The sequence below is a fragment of the Seriola aureovittata genome, chromosome 20 (genome assembly GCF_021018895.1).
Source record: "Seriola aureovittata isolate HTS-2021-v1 ecotype China chromosome 20, ASM2101889v1, whole genome shotgun sequence".
Classification (NCBI taxonomy): domain Eukaryota; kingdom Metazoa; phylum Chordata; class Actinopteri; order Carangiformes; family Carangidae; genus Seriola; species Seriola aureovittata.
This window is the reverse complement of record NC_079383.1, coordinates 22,781,853-22,796,852: the sequence shown is the minus strand read 5'-3', so window position 1 is coordinate 22,796,852 and position 15,000 is coordinate 22,781,853. Positions and strand designations below refer to the sequence as shown.

Genomic DNA, 15,000 nt, shown 5'->3' with positions numbered 1-15,000 from the left:
ACAGGTGAGGAAAGGAAAGAAAAGACGGATGAGAAGGAAAGAAACTGGGATCGAAAAAAGGAGAAGGAAGGGAGGGAAGAACAGGAAATATGATGGACAGAAAAGAACAGACGAGACTGAGGACAAAAGTAATCGAGGATGGAAGGAAGTAAGAACAGAGGGAGTAAACAAGGATGCAGAGGAGGGAGGGAAAAGATGAAAGATGGAGAGAAGTAAAGAAACAAGAAAGAAAGAAAAGATGCAGGGAGGTATTGAGAGATGGAGGGAAGGCAGAGTGAAAGAAGGATTGTTCCCTGGCAGTTTGGAGGAGAGAGAGAAAGTGAAGGATGATGATTGGTGACGGATCACGTCGAGCAGCTGGAGGAGACGAACAGTTCCCAGTTTCTCATTCAAACGTCCATTTTTTTATCCTTTTTTGTTTTTTCTCCGGGGCTCAGCGGGGACGAAGACGAGGCCTCGGGCTCCTCCATCAAACAGATTCACACTTAACGAGCCCCGCCGCTAACGAGCAATACAAAACACAAGCGATTAGAAAGTGGTGGGGAGGAGGCGACCGCCCAGCTCCACCTCTTCTCTGGACAGGAAGTCACATGATGACGAGCTGAGGGCAGCGGGACAAGACGCGTTCTACAAAGATCATTTTAAACCGACCGACTGACAGATGAATTTGAACGCAACCCATGAAGTTTGAAGCTGAAACTCTGAATCATCGTTCATTTGTTGCTGCTTCACTTCAGCACTACAGCTGCTGTGGTGACTGAAGACCGTGGCGCCCTCTGGGGGGCAGCGAGGGTATTACAAGTGGGACGACAAATCATTTGTAAAACTGTTCAATTTTGGTGAAAAGACTTAATTATATATATTTATATAAAAAAAGCACATTTAAATGTTTTAAAACAAAGTGATCTTTAACAGCTGCTGTCGGACCACGTCATATACTTGTTGCAGTTACCCCAGCTCCAGATAGGGGGCGCAACTGAGTGGGAGCAACAGTGTGGATTTGCCCCGATCCCCGAAACACGACTACCCTCAGAGACTCGCTGCTGCTGCTGCTGGTTTCTGTCTCCTGTCACAACACCTGCTGTGGTTCAGTCCGTCAGATCATTCACACTGAGACGTGACGACAGAGAGAAGCTCCCGTGTCCTGTCGCAAGATTCCTCCTCGTCACTGAAACTTCAGAGGGAATTCTCTCTCTCACGATGTTGGGAGGACGAGAGGAGACGAGGAGAAGGAGACAGGAGGAGGAGAAGAGGAGGAGACGAGTAGAAGGAGACGAGGAGAAGGAGACAAGAGGAGACGAGGAGAAGGAGACGAGAGGAGGAGACGAGTAGAAGGAGACAAGAGGAGACGAGGAGGAGACAAGGAGAAGGAGACGAGGAGAAGGAGACAAGAGGAGACGAGGAGGAGACGAGGAGGAGACGAGGAGGAGACAAGGAGAAGGAGACGAGGAGAAGGAGACAAGAGGAGACGAGGAGGAGACAAGGAGAAGGAGACGAGGAGAAGGAGACAAGAGGAGACGAGGAGAAGGAGACGAGGAGGAGACAAGGAGAAGGAGACGAGGAGAAGGAGACAAGAGGAGACGAGGAGAGGAGACGAGAAGGAGACGAGGAGAAGGAGACAAGAGGAGACGAGAGGAGGGAAGGAGGCACGGAAGAGACGGAGAGGCGATTTCCACAATTACTAATTCATCAGAAGCTTTTGTCGTGTTCTGATAAGTTGACAGCTTTGTACCACACACACACACACACACACACACACACACACACACACACGCGCACACACACGCGCACACACACACACAACACACACACACACACACACACACACACACAGAGTTATTTTTAATAGAGAGAGACAGAGACGTAAAGAGGACAGGGAGGAGACAGAGACAGAATTAGACAAAAACACTGAATCAGTTTGTTATTTGTTGTTGTTCCTGTGCAGAGAGATGACCTACTTCTGACAGTCTTCCTCCTCCTCTCTTCCTCCCTTTCCCTCCATCTTTCCCTCTGTCTGTCTCTAGCTCACCTGAGGGTTTGAGTCCTGCAGGTTCTTTTAAAAAGGTGTTTCTGGGAAACGTACAGAAGACCACTGAGGCCAAAAAAAAAAACCATGTATTATGTCTAAATTATGAGATGTAAGATTGAAGATGTAACGTTCATTATAATTTCTATTTCAAACTTTTTATAAACATCTTTTCTGTCAGGAACAAGGAGCAGAAGAATAAATTAAAATCCTTGTCATTATGACTTGACAGATCTACTGCACCTTGATGATGACAAACCAATTCAAGTATTATTTTTTGTAGCATTTTTCTACTTTACAAACATTTTCTTTTCTTAAAATCTGAAGAATCATCATATAAAGTTTGTTCTTCCACCATGAGTAACTCTCTGAAGGAGGATTGAGTCTAAATTTAAATGATCCTGTAGTTAATCAGTGCATCAGGTTTCATAATGAAACATATTGCTGCAACTTACATATCTTTAGTATCTGAAGACATCAGCGTGGGATCTGGGAAATGATGGAAGGTACAATTGGAAAGTATTTTACGTAATTTAGATTATGGATTTATACTGTGTTGATGAAAACGCCTTATTTTCTGTCTCTCACATCATCATCATCATCATCATCATCATCATCATCATCCAGTCTTCACAGCAAAGTGAGTGTGTGGACACGTCGGTTAAAGCAGCAGCGGAGCTGAAATCAGCTGTTTGAAGTGCAAACAATAAACTAATTCAAAGAAAAATCAACAAACAAATAAATAATGAAACAACAAACTGTGGGAACACGACTTCACACGCTGCAGCTACAGTATTCAGGGGCTTCACGTCGTCCTGGACTCACTGCTGAGCGCTTCAAGATAGTTAAAGTGAGTAATGAGAGCGCCGCCTGGTGGCCTGAAGACGCACTGCAGTAAAAGTTAAACGGTTTAACATTGTGTTTCTCGGTGCAGGTAAACCTCTGTGTGGGCAACATCTGCACCAACTTTCTTTCTTTCATCTCTAATATATTCTCCAGGGCTCCGACTCTTGTTTTATGTCCATGTAATATATGTTCCAGCCTTCAGGGTCTCACTTCAGCTTCAAGGTCTCCGGTCTCCAATAAATCCTCCATACAGCCCTTTCCTCTCTGTCTTTCCTCCATGACGCTTTCATCTGTTGTTCTCAGCATTTTCCAGTGTTGAAATAAAGTTTGTAATGTTCATAAAAACACAAGCCTTCTACATTTGAGTTTATGTTCTGTTTCCTGTTCCCGTTAGATTCTGTGGTGACATAATGTTCCTGCAGAGAGTCAAGAACGATTCATCTCACTTCTGTTTATCTCTCTCTCTCTCCCTCCCTCTCTCTCCAAATTCAGCCAAACTCTCCCACCTTTCCTCCCAGGAAGAGCTGCGAGCGCCTGCATCAGCTGTTATTGTAGTCAGAGAGAGAGAGAACAAAATACAGCCTGCAGCAACGTCTGGCATATTCAGGTCATCGCACAACAATCCAACAAGTGCAGCCATACACACCGTTTCCACCACAGACGGCTGCTTATGAGGGAAATCCACAACAGGATTAAAACTAGCTCTCTCTTGCTGACTGTTTTTTTTTTTTGGAAAAACAAAATGGTTCATGATGGTTTTTCTTTCCAGAAACGGAAGAGAAGCCGGAAACACGGTCTGAGCTTCTGTGACATTAACGACAAATTCTGCCCCGGGTTTCGGAACCATCCCTAGACATCACAAACACTCATGAATAACAAAAAATGGGGCGAGCGAATGGTAGATCAGGGCCATGAAATGTCTGACATTTGACCCATTTAATATGAAAGTTTCGTTCCTCGGGCCCCGGTTTGGTCCAGGTCTTATCCACAACGGCCGCTTAGTTTGATTCGCCTGGATTTGGTGCACACCACACTTGACGTCTGGCCCATAAGTGGCGGAGCTGTGGCTGAGACGAGGCAGCCGCACTCGCCCTGATTCAAGATGCTTTGCTTTCTGGGTAACAGTAAATCTAACAAACCTTTCTCTGTGATACAAGTTAAAGATTTGATTTCAAACCTCAAAGTGATTACTTCCTCCATCTGTGTGATGGACGTCAGCGCGTATGCTACAGGCGGGAAACGGCTGTGATGAGCCTGGTGTCGGATACTTTATAATTCAGCAGCAAAACAGGCAGCGAAGGCACAACTAATACCACATCTGAAACACTTCATTATCCGACTATTGCAAAGTCATTTAAGCCAATTACATTACAATTAAATTACACCAGAAAAACCCAATCAACCCTCTGACTCTGCACCAGGTACAACAATGCAGCGCACTGTCCAGTTGTTTTAACTATGAGGCGGGATCAGTTCATGTGCTTCATCTGACTCAAGGAAAAACATGGAGTCAACGTACGCAGGACGAGATAATGAAAAATATTTCTATTCTACGGTTTCAACTTCTTGCGTCTACATGGTGTTTGTCCATAATATAAGGAAGTGATTGATTAGTGTGTTTGTTTTTCCTGCCAGGCCTCCACACACAGGAGGAGAACCCCTGGACCGAACTGGCCGCCCGTCTCTGGGATGTATGTGGTTTGTGACGGCAGCTGGAGGCGGCCATTTCTTATGTGGCTGCTCAATAATTCAGCACAGCAGCGGTCCACATGAAGGCTAGCAGGGAGCGGCGGCTCTCTGATGTCAGTGTGGAGCGCCACGTGTTGTGACAGTTGAAAACGCTGTCCCAACTTCACCCCAACCCCACACACACACACACACACACACACACACACACACACACACACACACACACACAGAAACAAGCTTTACCACGCAGTGCTAAGAAACACCCTCCACACGACACTGCTGCAGGAGAACTGATGACGATGAGGGAGTTGAGACGAGCACTTTTTAGCTTCCAGTGCAGAGTTTGTGGCAACAGAGTGAGTTTAAACCTCCAGACTGTGGCTTCATGAGAAGCTGCTGATGTACAACATATGCTGTTCACTTTAAAGCTACGGAGAAACACTTCAGACGCCTGCTGCTACTGCTGCTGCTGGTCACGGAGCAAACTGCCCCGTCATCGTTTCACCACAGAACATCCTCTCAACAATCTCATCCATTCAACACTCAATCCAACAGAAACCTGAACATAAATTTATTGATGCAACAGAAATAAAAAAGACAAAAGGAGCGTCTTTGCAGTTCTAATAAATGCAGTGAGGTAACTGAAAACACAGCTCGATATAAACAGTTCAGAGACACGATATGAGAAATATAAACAGGCCTCAGTGTGAAGCTCTTCCAACAGGACGAGCTCTAACGGCAGCAGGTGGGACTCATGTCCAGAATAAATGCAGAGCGTGTCACAGTCATTAAGGCAGGACACACTGAGGCCTGATGGGACCTGAGCAGCAGGAAGCCGCCACTCAAATAATCAGGTCAGTGGTCAGGTACAAACCAGGCCACGGACTCCGGCTCTGAACCTGCTGCGGTCACAACAATACACTCACTAATAAACCCTGTGACCTGTCTGTCCACTTTGCTGCTGTGACACTGCAATCTCCCCAGTGTGGGACTCGTAGAGGACTATCTTATCTTATACACTGTCAACAGTATATTTATGTTTATTTATCTTTGTTCAGCTCTGTTGTCCTTGTTCTGCTGTGTGTGTGTCCGCCTCCCTGGACACTGTTGTTAGTACTTAGTACTGTGTGTAAGCTCACTGAGAGCCTCTGGAAACCAGATCAGATTCCTTTAATGCACGTGGCCAATAAAGCTGATTCCTGTAATCAAGTTCAAGTTCAAATCCTTTATTGTCACAACAGTGAAACTCTTAAGTCTTAGCTATAAATGTGAAAGACTATGATATTTGAAAATAAATAGAATAGAAATATAAGCTTTTAAAAATCAGCAATAATCTTAGTATAATAATAAATAGTATAAATTATGAGCAGATAATGTATTTAAGAACAATTTCACAGAACATTTGAAATGTTAAAAAAAATCTGAGCAAATGAGCTTGGAGTCTGTATCACCTCTCAGCAGGTAAGCCCTCTGCCCTGATTGGCCCAAATACTGTGACTTCATGTAATACATTAAAAAAAATTTCCTATGTTTTTTTTTGATTGTTTTTTATTTCATAGCAAATGTTAGAATAAATGCAATTTTAAAAAACATAGTAGTGTTGAATCTCAATCTCTCCATAGAAGTAGGAAATAATAATAATAATAATAATAATGATGATAATCTATTTTTGTAGAACATCTTTCATACAATAAATACGGCTCAAAGTGCTTTATAATGAAGACATTTAATGCACCAAATGCTTCACATGAAAATTGATGGAAAAAACTTGATAATTATACAAATAAAGTAAAACCAACTGAATAATAATAATTATAAATGTAATAATAAAAAAATAGAATGCAGCATTTTGATCATTATTGCTTTTGCTTTGTTGTCAGAGCATTTTGTAAATAGAGGTAGAACAGTTACCAGTTTCACTCTTACAGTTTAAATTTTAATTATCACTATGACCGTGGTGGATAACCGTGTACTGCCACTGGTCCCTTGTCCTCTTCTGTGACAAAGATGTGTTGGAAATGTTATTACTTTAATGTTTAAATGCAAACAAAAAGTGCTGCTAATTATTTATTAGTGGTTTCGATAATAAAACTTGAAAGTGAAAGTTATTACTTTATGAACATTTCAGCACATTTTAACAATACCACGATCATTCTGATAACCATGATAATCTGGGTCACTATAATCATGATATTCACATTTGATACCGTTTTGTTTGCTGTGTTTTTAATGGTGTAAATAAAGTTATTATTATTTTGTAAGAGCTGCAGCGGTGCATTGGTGTCCGTACTGGGAAAGTCAAAGCAGGTTAAAGACTAAAATAAAGAGAAGTTTTTTGTTGTAAATATAATTACCAGGTGTCTTCTCTGATCTCTGCAGGCGGCGTGTTCTTTACTTTGGTGCGTAACTGACACGTGAGTGAAAACCTCCGGAATGGTCCTTTAAACCACAGACTCACCGCTGAGGACACTGGGATAAAAACACAACCAAGTCCCACACGACCAACACAGTGTCTCTAACTGAACACTGGACACACAAAGTAAAACACTACATGACGCTGACACGAGTTTGAATTGGGGTTTTTCTGCCACATGCTGTGTTATGTTTTGGTTACATCATGCTGGATCTGACCGGAGGCTGATGTAAACACAACCGTTAGCTGCTACATTAGCATGTTTCAGCCGCTGACAGCCGGTTTAAACCGGCCCGCAGCACCGGGCGGACGAGCCGCGGGTTGTCTCTTACCTGTAGTTGTACGAAGGGAACTTGCTGCTCTCTCTCAGCATCGTCCTGTACAGAGAAATCACCTGCGCTCGTGTGGACGCCGCCATTATGCTGCGAACACCGCTGCTGCGCGACCGTTTGATTTCAGGACCCCTGATGACGCGTGTCCAAAGAGCGCCTGTCGACATTTCCTCTTTTCTTACTCTTCCTGTGCTGATCAATTTAAATTCACATCCACACGTACGAGATATATTATTATAAAAAGTCCCCACAACAACGTCGAGTTAATTTTAAACAAGATTTAAATAATATTTACAGTCGTGTCGCTTCACAGGCGCGTCCCCGCTGCCCTCACAGCAACACGACGCTGGAGTCTGACACAAGGTGAGTTAGCTTCGTTGATTTTAACCTCTTAAAAATCCACTTTAAACAGATATGTTGTGTTTTTTATGAATGAATGACACTGTGAGGTGAAAGCACCCGACTATAGGACACAAACCGGCGGCATGTCGGCTCACACAGCGCGGTATTTCCCTCCAAACGTGTCCTTGTTGTGGGTCAGCGTGTTAGCTGCTGTGCTACAAACACACCTGACAGAGCTGCAGCTGCACAGCTAGCTTTTTAAAAGTGTTGTATTTTAATTAAGCACCAGCACATACAAAACTAATGTGCATGTGAGTCATCACGCTGCTGTGTGGAGCCGTGTATTACTGTGTTCACATGTTTGTCAGGTTACCTCACCAGGAGATAGACTGTGACCTGATCATTTCATCATGACTGTCAGGGTTACAGACATGACACTAAAGCTCATGAACACACCTGACTCCAACAGCCTCCTTCAAGTGGCTTCAATATGAGATAAAAGCAACTTTACAATGAGGTGAAACAGTTTCTGGTGGTTTTAAAAACTGCACACTAAAGTATTTCACACACTGCCTTTCTAAAACACCAGAGAGTGCGTGCGTGCGCGCGCGCGCGTGTGTGTGTGTGTAAACTACTTTAGTTAAATGATTTAGCCAGAAGCTAAAGTTGGGTTAGGGCTATTTATGGTTCATGGTGACAGAAAGCTTTGGATGTTTTGTGTTGTGGTATTTTGGTGTTTTGAGGCTGGTATTTCTTTCAGGTCAGCTCAGGACGCTGCACTGACTATTATTCAACAAGAATTTGCATTTCTTTTTGCGTGCAGATTGAACAAATGTTAATACAGCATGTAAAGTATTGAGCTGACAGAGGAGTTGGTCGGTGTAGTTTTGAACTTCTGGCAGAGCCAGGTCAGCTGTTTCCTCCTGAGGGTAAAAGGCTAAAAGCTACGGACGAAGATGTAAATAAGAAATAAAAAAGTAAAACGACTCGCTTGTATAAACACAATGCACTACGTCTGTTAGGGAAAATGAGTCAGATGTTCAAACACAGTAGAACCAGAGAGGCTGAAGTGTTTGATGTGACCTTTGACCTCTGGGTCAGTTTGCCGGGCTGACGAATCGCACTGAAACACACTGATGAGACGTCAGAGCGGAGCTGACATCTCTGTTCGGAGACACAGCTACTGTACACACACACACACACACACACACACACACACATACACACACACACACACCACACACACACACACACACACACACACACATACACAGAATGAGTTCTGTGTTAATGCCATTTCAATTTAATCAATTCTCTGATATTAGCGTGTGTGTGTGTGTATGTGTGTGTGTGTGTGTGTGTGTGTATGTCTGTGAACAGTATGCTCTTTAGCAATGGATGTGTGAAAGGTCAGAGACACATCCTGTTTGTTGATGTCCTGCTGTCTTTTAGTGTAAAGGTCAATGGCACTGCTGTGTGTGTGTGTGTGTGTGTGTGTGTGTGTGTGTGTGTGTGTGTGTGTGTGTGTTTGTGTCTGATGCGGAGATTGTGTTTACATTGTATGTCTATAAGCATTCAGGTATATGCTGATGTAGAAAGTGTTGTGATTAGTTTGAAGTTGTGTGTGTGTGTTCATTAATTCAGAAAACAGGATTTTATAGTGAAAAAAATTAATTACATAATTATCTCAAAATTCTGAGATAATTATCCTGTTAATTGATAACAACAGCAGATTTAACGTGTTGTGTTTCTGCAGTGGAACGAGGTTATGTGCTAAAAGCGAACCAGAGTTGTTCCTGTGTCAAGCTCATTATATCTATTGATGGTTTTTGTTTGACTGTTTGTAGCTCGTGTTGTCGTCTCCTCTCAGAGTGGACATCTGTATATCTTGAGATAATTGTATGATATTATCATTCGTTTTGTCTGTTTGTTTGTTCTGTTGTTGTCACAGTCAAAGCATTTCAATACAGTATTTTACTCTTTTGGTTTTATGAAGGTGAAAACTGACACTGTCCATGTAAAAGCCCAACCAGGGAGGAGAGCTGAAGATTAGCAACTAGCTCTAAACTCTCTGTGCAACACCTCAGTTCATGCTTTGTATTGGAGCAATGTTAAACTGCTTCGTCCCTGTTAGAGTTAATACATGAATAAATAGATAAACTCAACTATCACATGAGACTAAAGCAGTTTGTTCTCACAGTGGAATCTGATTAACTGATCATTAAAAGGGTTGCCGATTAATTTATGACAACTGACTTAATGAATTAATCAGCTCCTATAAACATTAATTGAGCCACTTGTGTCGCTTTTCTCTGCGTAACTAACCCCCGCTACATCGTCTCATCGGTGTCGTCGTTCTGCTGTTTTACACAGACTCAGACTGAAAGGCAGCTGCTGGGTTGTAACTCCTGTTAGGGAATGGATTATGCCAATGAGGATCCGAACAAGTAAAGAATTAGAACTGTGTGTGTGTGTGTGTGTGTGTGTGTGTGTGTGTGTGTGTGTGTGTGTGTGTGTGTGTGATGGACGGCTCTACAGAAGCGACAGATCAATAACGGAGGATTTCCTTCAGTCCCAGCTGACTGGACGAACTCTCTCTGTCTTATTGGATCTTTCAGTGTGAGTGGTGCAGATCAGCAGAAGCTGCTGTTAGTGTCGGCGTTCACACTCGGCTCCTAAATGCTTTTTTATCCAGTCTCAATCCAGTGCCACATCTGCTTTCTCACTATCAGACGCTTATCAAGTCATCAGACCCTGGCTGTGCTCAGACTGAAGGCAGCTCTGTTGTCACACGTCTCAGTCTGAAACCGTCAGGACGGAGCTGAAACCTTCTGAAGGAGATTTGATGGAAGATTGAGAGATGTGCTTTTTATCCTTTTATTTTTCCACTCCTCGGGTGACACATCTGCACCAGCTGTACTCAGAAATCAGTTTCCTCTCATGTTTTTTACTGGAAGCTTGAAGATACTAGAACCACCTCCTCGTGGTCGTATCTCTCCGCCACGCAGACTAGTTCCAGGTCACATCCCTGTTTATCCAGAGTCAGAGAACATAGGAACCAGTTGTGTGACATTTCGTCATAATTGCTGCGTGTTTTGAGTACGTTTTGAGTAATGGCTAAAAAGTGTCGCGACCTTGACCTTTGACCTTTAGCCACAAAAATCTAATCGGTTCATCCTTGAGTCCCAGTGACATTTGGGCCAAATGTGAAGCTGTTCCTTGGTGGAGTTCTTGAAATATTGCGCTCACAAGGCCAAAATCATGTCTGTTTTTCATTGAGTCCAGGTGAACGTTTGTACCAAAGTTGAAGGCGTTTTGTTAAGGTGTTATGGAGATATCGCATTCCCAAGGCCAAAATCATGTTTTGGCAGGTCACCGTGACCTTGACCTTTGACCTTTGACCACCAAATTCTAATCAGTTCATCCTTGAGTCCTGGCGAATGTTTGTGCCAAATGTGAAGACGTTCCTTCAAGGCGTCACTGAGATATCGTGTCCGTGTTGTTGCCTGAGTGTCGCCGGCGTTGAGGACAAACAAAGCAGCGAAGAAACAGGCTCCACAGTAAATAAAGGAATCAGCAGCGTCGCATCAGCAGCGTCAGTCAGACAGAAAACTACATTAACAGCATGGTCCGTCTTTGAGGAAGTTGTGTGGGCCTCCGTCAGAGTTACAGGAACTTCTGTGTGTTTGGACCTGAGTCCGTGTGATGTGGTTGTGGTGGAATCACCGCTGTGAGCTGCAGATTGAGTTTTCTGTCCGTCTCCTTTCTGCCTGGTGGATCAAAACCCCCGACGTTCCTCCCATCGATCGCTTCCTGCCGTGTTCAGATCTGCAGAAGAATCTGTCTGGGACACATCAGCCCGTGACCCGAACCTGATCGCTTCGAATCCATCCACGCACCCGACCGGCCGACCCTCCACCCATCCACCCATCCAGTCCTCCACCTCATCCTCCTCTCCGGATCAACACACTCTTCTGCATCGTTCGTTCTGCAGCCTGAGGTAGGTGGACAGGTGTGTGTGTGTGTGTGTGTGTGTGTGTGTGTGTGTGTGTGTGTGTGTGTGTGAAGCTCTAACAGATTTTTCTAGTGTGTGTTGTTGTTTCACTGTGTTCAACATATTGATTCTGCCCTTTGCATTTTCATTCTATTTAAATTCTTTACTTAATGTACGTGTGCACGTGCATGTCGGTGACGTGCACGAGTCATGTGAGAAGGCGTTGTCGTGAAGGCCGAACTGAAATCCCCAGCTATTCCCGCCCTTACTGTTGCTGCTGTTGCGTCGTAAAGCGCGGCTCCTGTTGCCTGGCAACCTTGACAACACGTACCTTTCTTTCCACAAAACCCTTTTTGTTGTAAGTCTCTTGGTTTTAACAGCGGGACCGTCAGCTGTTGAACTGAAACACAATACTCTCTCTGTCAGTGTTGGCTTTCGTTACCGAAGCGCAATGAATCTTGGGATATGTTGGGCCCGGGTAAAGAAGGACGCGTTTCTCAGCTCAACTCAGGAAGGAGAGGGTGTGAGCATATTTCCTGTAACTTGACAGGTTGTTGGAGGAAACGACCACGAGGAGCTGATGGTAGTTTTTATCCCTGAAGCTCCGTAAACGTCGTCCAGAATCATCTCTCAGTGCGATTTAATAAAATGTGTTTGAAATATACTTCCTCAGCATTCGACAGATGTTTGGACAATACGTTTTCTACAGATGTTTTGGTCTGTTTGTTTAGTCTGTGATGTTTGCACCTGCACGCTCACCTGAGCTGACGCCACCAGGACGTCGTACTTTGTTTTAGCGGATGAAAGGTAAAACGTCCAAACGATGGTTTGTAGAGGTGTAAAACGTAAATGACTCCAGACGGCGACCTTCACCCGACGTCACCAAGTGTAGAGAGAAACGCAGAACTGCTGCTGCTGCAGATATCGTTGTGCAGAAACAGATGTTAGGAGCTAAACAAATCAGACGCCATTACTCCTCCACGTGTTTAGTCGCAGGTGAGCATGATTTACTGTGACGTTCACTGAAGCACAGAACTGTCAAACACTGAGGATCCAATTGACTTTTAGATCAGTGTCTCACTCATTCCGACAGTTTATCCACAAGAGAAGAAAATATTGATTAGAAACAGGAAACGGCATCAAAACCATGATGTGAAAGCAGTTAGACGATGTGTGAATGTGAATCCTGCTGCAGCTGTGTCTCTGTCCGAGCGGATGAGTCTCTCCGGCTGCAGAGGAGCCGCGGACGCTTCACTGTCGGCCTCGGGCTGATGGGAGTGACGTGACGTAAACAAACCGGGCGTCTGCTTTAATTGGCAGAAACATGGAAATATAGTGTGTGTTTGATGTGGTGCGGAGGAGCGGGAGGAAGTCGCAATCAAAGGCTGCAGCCACTGGACTGAAGGGTCCGTGGTCCATGATGTTTATGGACTCAGAGGGTTTGGGACTAACATCTGCAGCAGATGTGTCCAGGACAGGAAGAGCAGAGGCTGCTGCTTTTATTCATTTCATCCTCAGGAGTAATTCACAGTGTAATATAGATACAGTCAAAGAAAAACGACTCAAGGTCCACGAGGATCTTCAATCACCAAGCAGAACCATATATAAGGTTTCATTTAGAGCGGAGGCAGAGGTCCCTGTGTGATCACTTAAGACCCGGTTCTGGTCCCAGGCCGCCGGCTGTCGACGGAGGCGGATACGAAGGTTTTAATGGCGAGCAGCGTGTGTGATCTCAGTGCTGTGGAGGACGGCTTTCATTTCAGTCTCCGTACAGTCACTGTTGAAGGAGTTTATACAGTTTATACAGCAGAATCCGACTTTACAACACTACAAAATAAAAGCAGGGAACCGTCAGTGGACAGTCGCCGATCAGCTGGACAGATATTATTAGATATGAGCTTGTGACATTTAGCACCTTCCTAATAGCAGCATGTTCAGATTAACGGCCGATAGACTCGAGCTCCTCCGTAGATTTCTCTTTAATGTGTCAAATAATTCATCACATGACACATGAAACAATCATGGTGCTCACTGATGTGTTTTTTTTAACTGCCACTGGGGGTCACCAGAGTCAACACGTTTTAAATTCAACACATAATTTACACCAAACACAAACTTTAATTTCATCGTTTCATTCTTCGCTTCTGCTCTTGCTTTAGTGTCGGTGGCTGTCGCCCTGAACAGGGACGGAAATTATTCGTCTGTGTGATGTGAACACCTTCCTGATTTAGTAATGACACACACACACACACACACACACACACACACACACACACACACACACACACACACACACACACACACGGGCCAGGAGTGGATATGTGGCTGTGGTCTAAATGAAGTCTGCTGCCTGTTTCCCTCCATCCGTCAGTGATGGAGGGAGGAGAGCAGATCAGAGCCGCAGCCTTCATTAGCTTACATAATAACAGGGGGGCCATCCTCGTCCGGCGCTCTCCCTCTGCCTTCGCCTGTAATTACCATCCATCGTACATTTCATCCAGGGAGACATCCCCTCTACATCTCGCTGCAGCCGGAGCCTCGAGTGCTGCTTCAGGTTTGCCGGGCTCCTGTTGACTCTCAGTGTGCCAAATTAAAACGCTTCTCATAAAAGGTGCAAAGAATAAGTTGTTTACTTATTAACAGCAGGATTCGCTTTTAATTTAGGACGTGTTCTCAGGATGTAGTGAAGCTGATGATGTCACGGCGTTACTGAGATGTCGTGTCCGCGAGAATGAGACGGACGGACAACCTGAAAACAATATGGTTAAAAAAAGCAGCAGAGGTGTATGAACAATACGAACTCAAACACAGACAAAACGCCAAGTTGCTAGGCAACGCAGTAGTTGTTGATGTCGGACGGTGTTGCACACACCTGTCTGAACGTCGCTCTGCGTCTGTAAATCCAGCTGCTCTGCTGGTTCTCAGGGTCCTCCGGCAGTATTTTAGCATTTAGCGTTAGCCACTCCCAGCATGCACCTGTTGGTCACGCAACACGGCAGGTGTGTTTGATTTTGGGAGCTTCTTCTCTGCTGCAGCTGCTGATTTGACTCTTTACGTTTGTTCATCGTAACTTCATCATTTGATTTCGAATTTAAATGGAAGAAAAATACTTCAAGTAAAGTTACTGAGTTCTCGAAATACTCCAAAAAGTACAAGTACACCAAAAGAAAACGACAGAAAGGAGAGTAAAAGTAATTTGTTACTCTCCGCTGCCACCGACTGAGAGCCACATATTGTTCATGCCGATCGCCCCGTCCCTCCGTCGCTCTCTGTTCTCCTCAGTGCGACGTCTGGTTCTGTCCTCGCTGCAGCGATGTTGGTGTGACGCCCGTTCACAGTCGGACGCTCAGCGTGGCGA

The 15,000-nt window shown here is 44.4% G+C and overlaps 2 protein-coding genes across 3 annotated transcripts in view; one reads left to right on the top strand and one right to left on the bottom strand.

Moving 5' to 3' along the window:
• LOC130161033 (LYR motif-containing protein 4B) overlaps nt 1-7,460 on the bottom strand; it is a 32,560-nt gene extending 25,100 nt beyond the window's left edge. The window contains exon 1 of the mRNA XM_056363955.1: nt 7,307-7,460. Coding sequence (XP_056219930.1) covers nt 7,307-7,392 — 86 coding nt within the window. The 5' untranslated portion in view covers nt 7,393-7,460. The remainder of the gene's footprint in view (nt 1-7,306) is intronic.
• Nucleotides 7,461-7,543: 83 nt separating this feature from the next.
• Nucleotides 7,544-15,000, top strand: part of fars2 (phenylalanyl-tRNA synthetase 2, mitochondrial) — a 101,707-nt gene continuing 94,250 nt past the window's right edge. The window contains exons 1-2 of one of the 2 annotated variants that reach the window (XM_056363952.1): nt 7,568-7,669; nt 11,475-11,648. The gene's annotated coding sequence lies outside the window, so the exon portion shown is untranslated. Of the gene's footprint in view, nt 7,670-11,474; nt 11,649-15,000 lie in introns of both variants that reach the window. The other variant, XM_056363953.1, reaches the window with a different exon arrangement.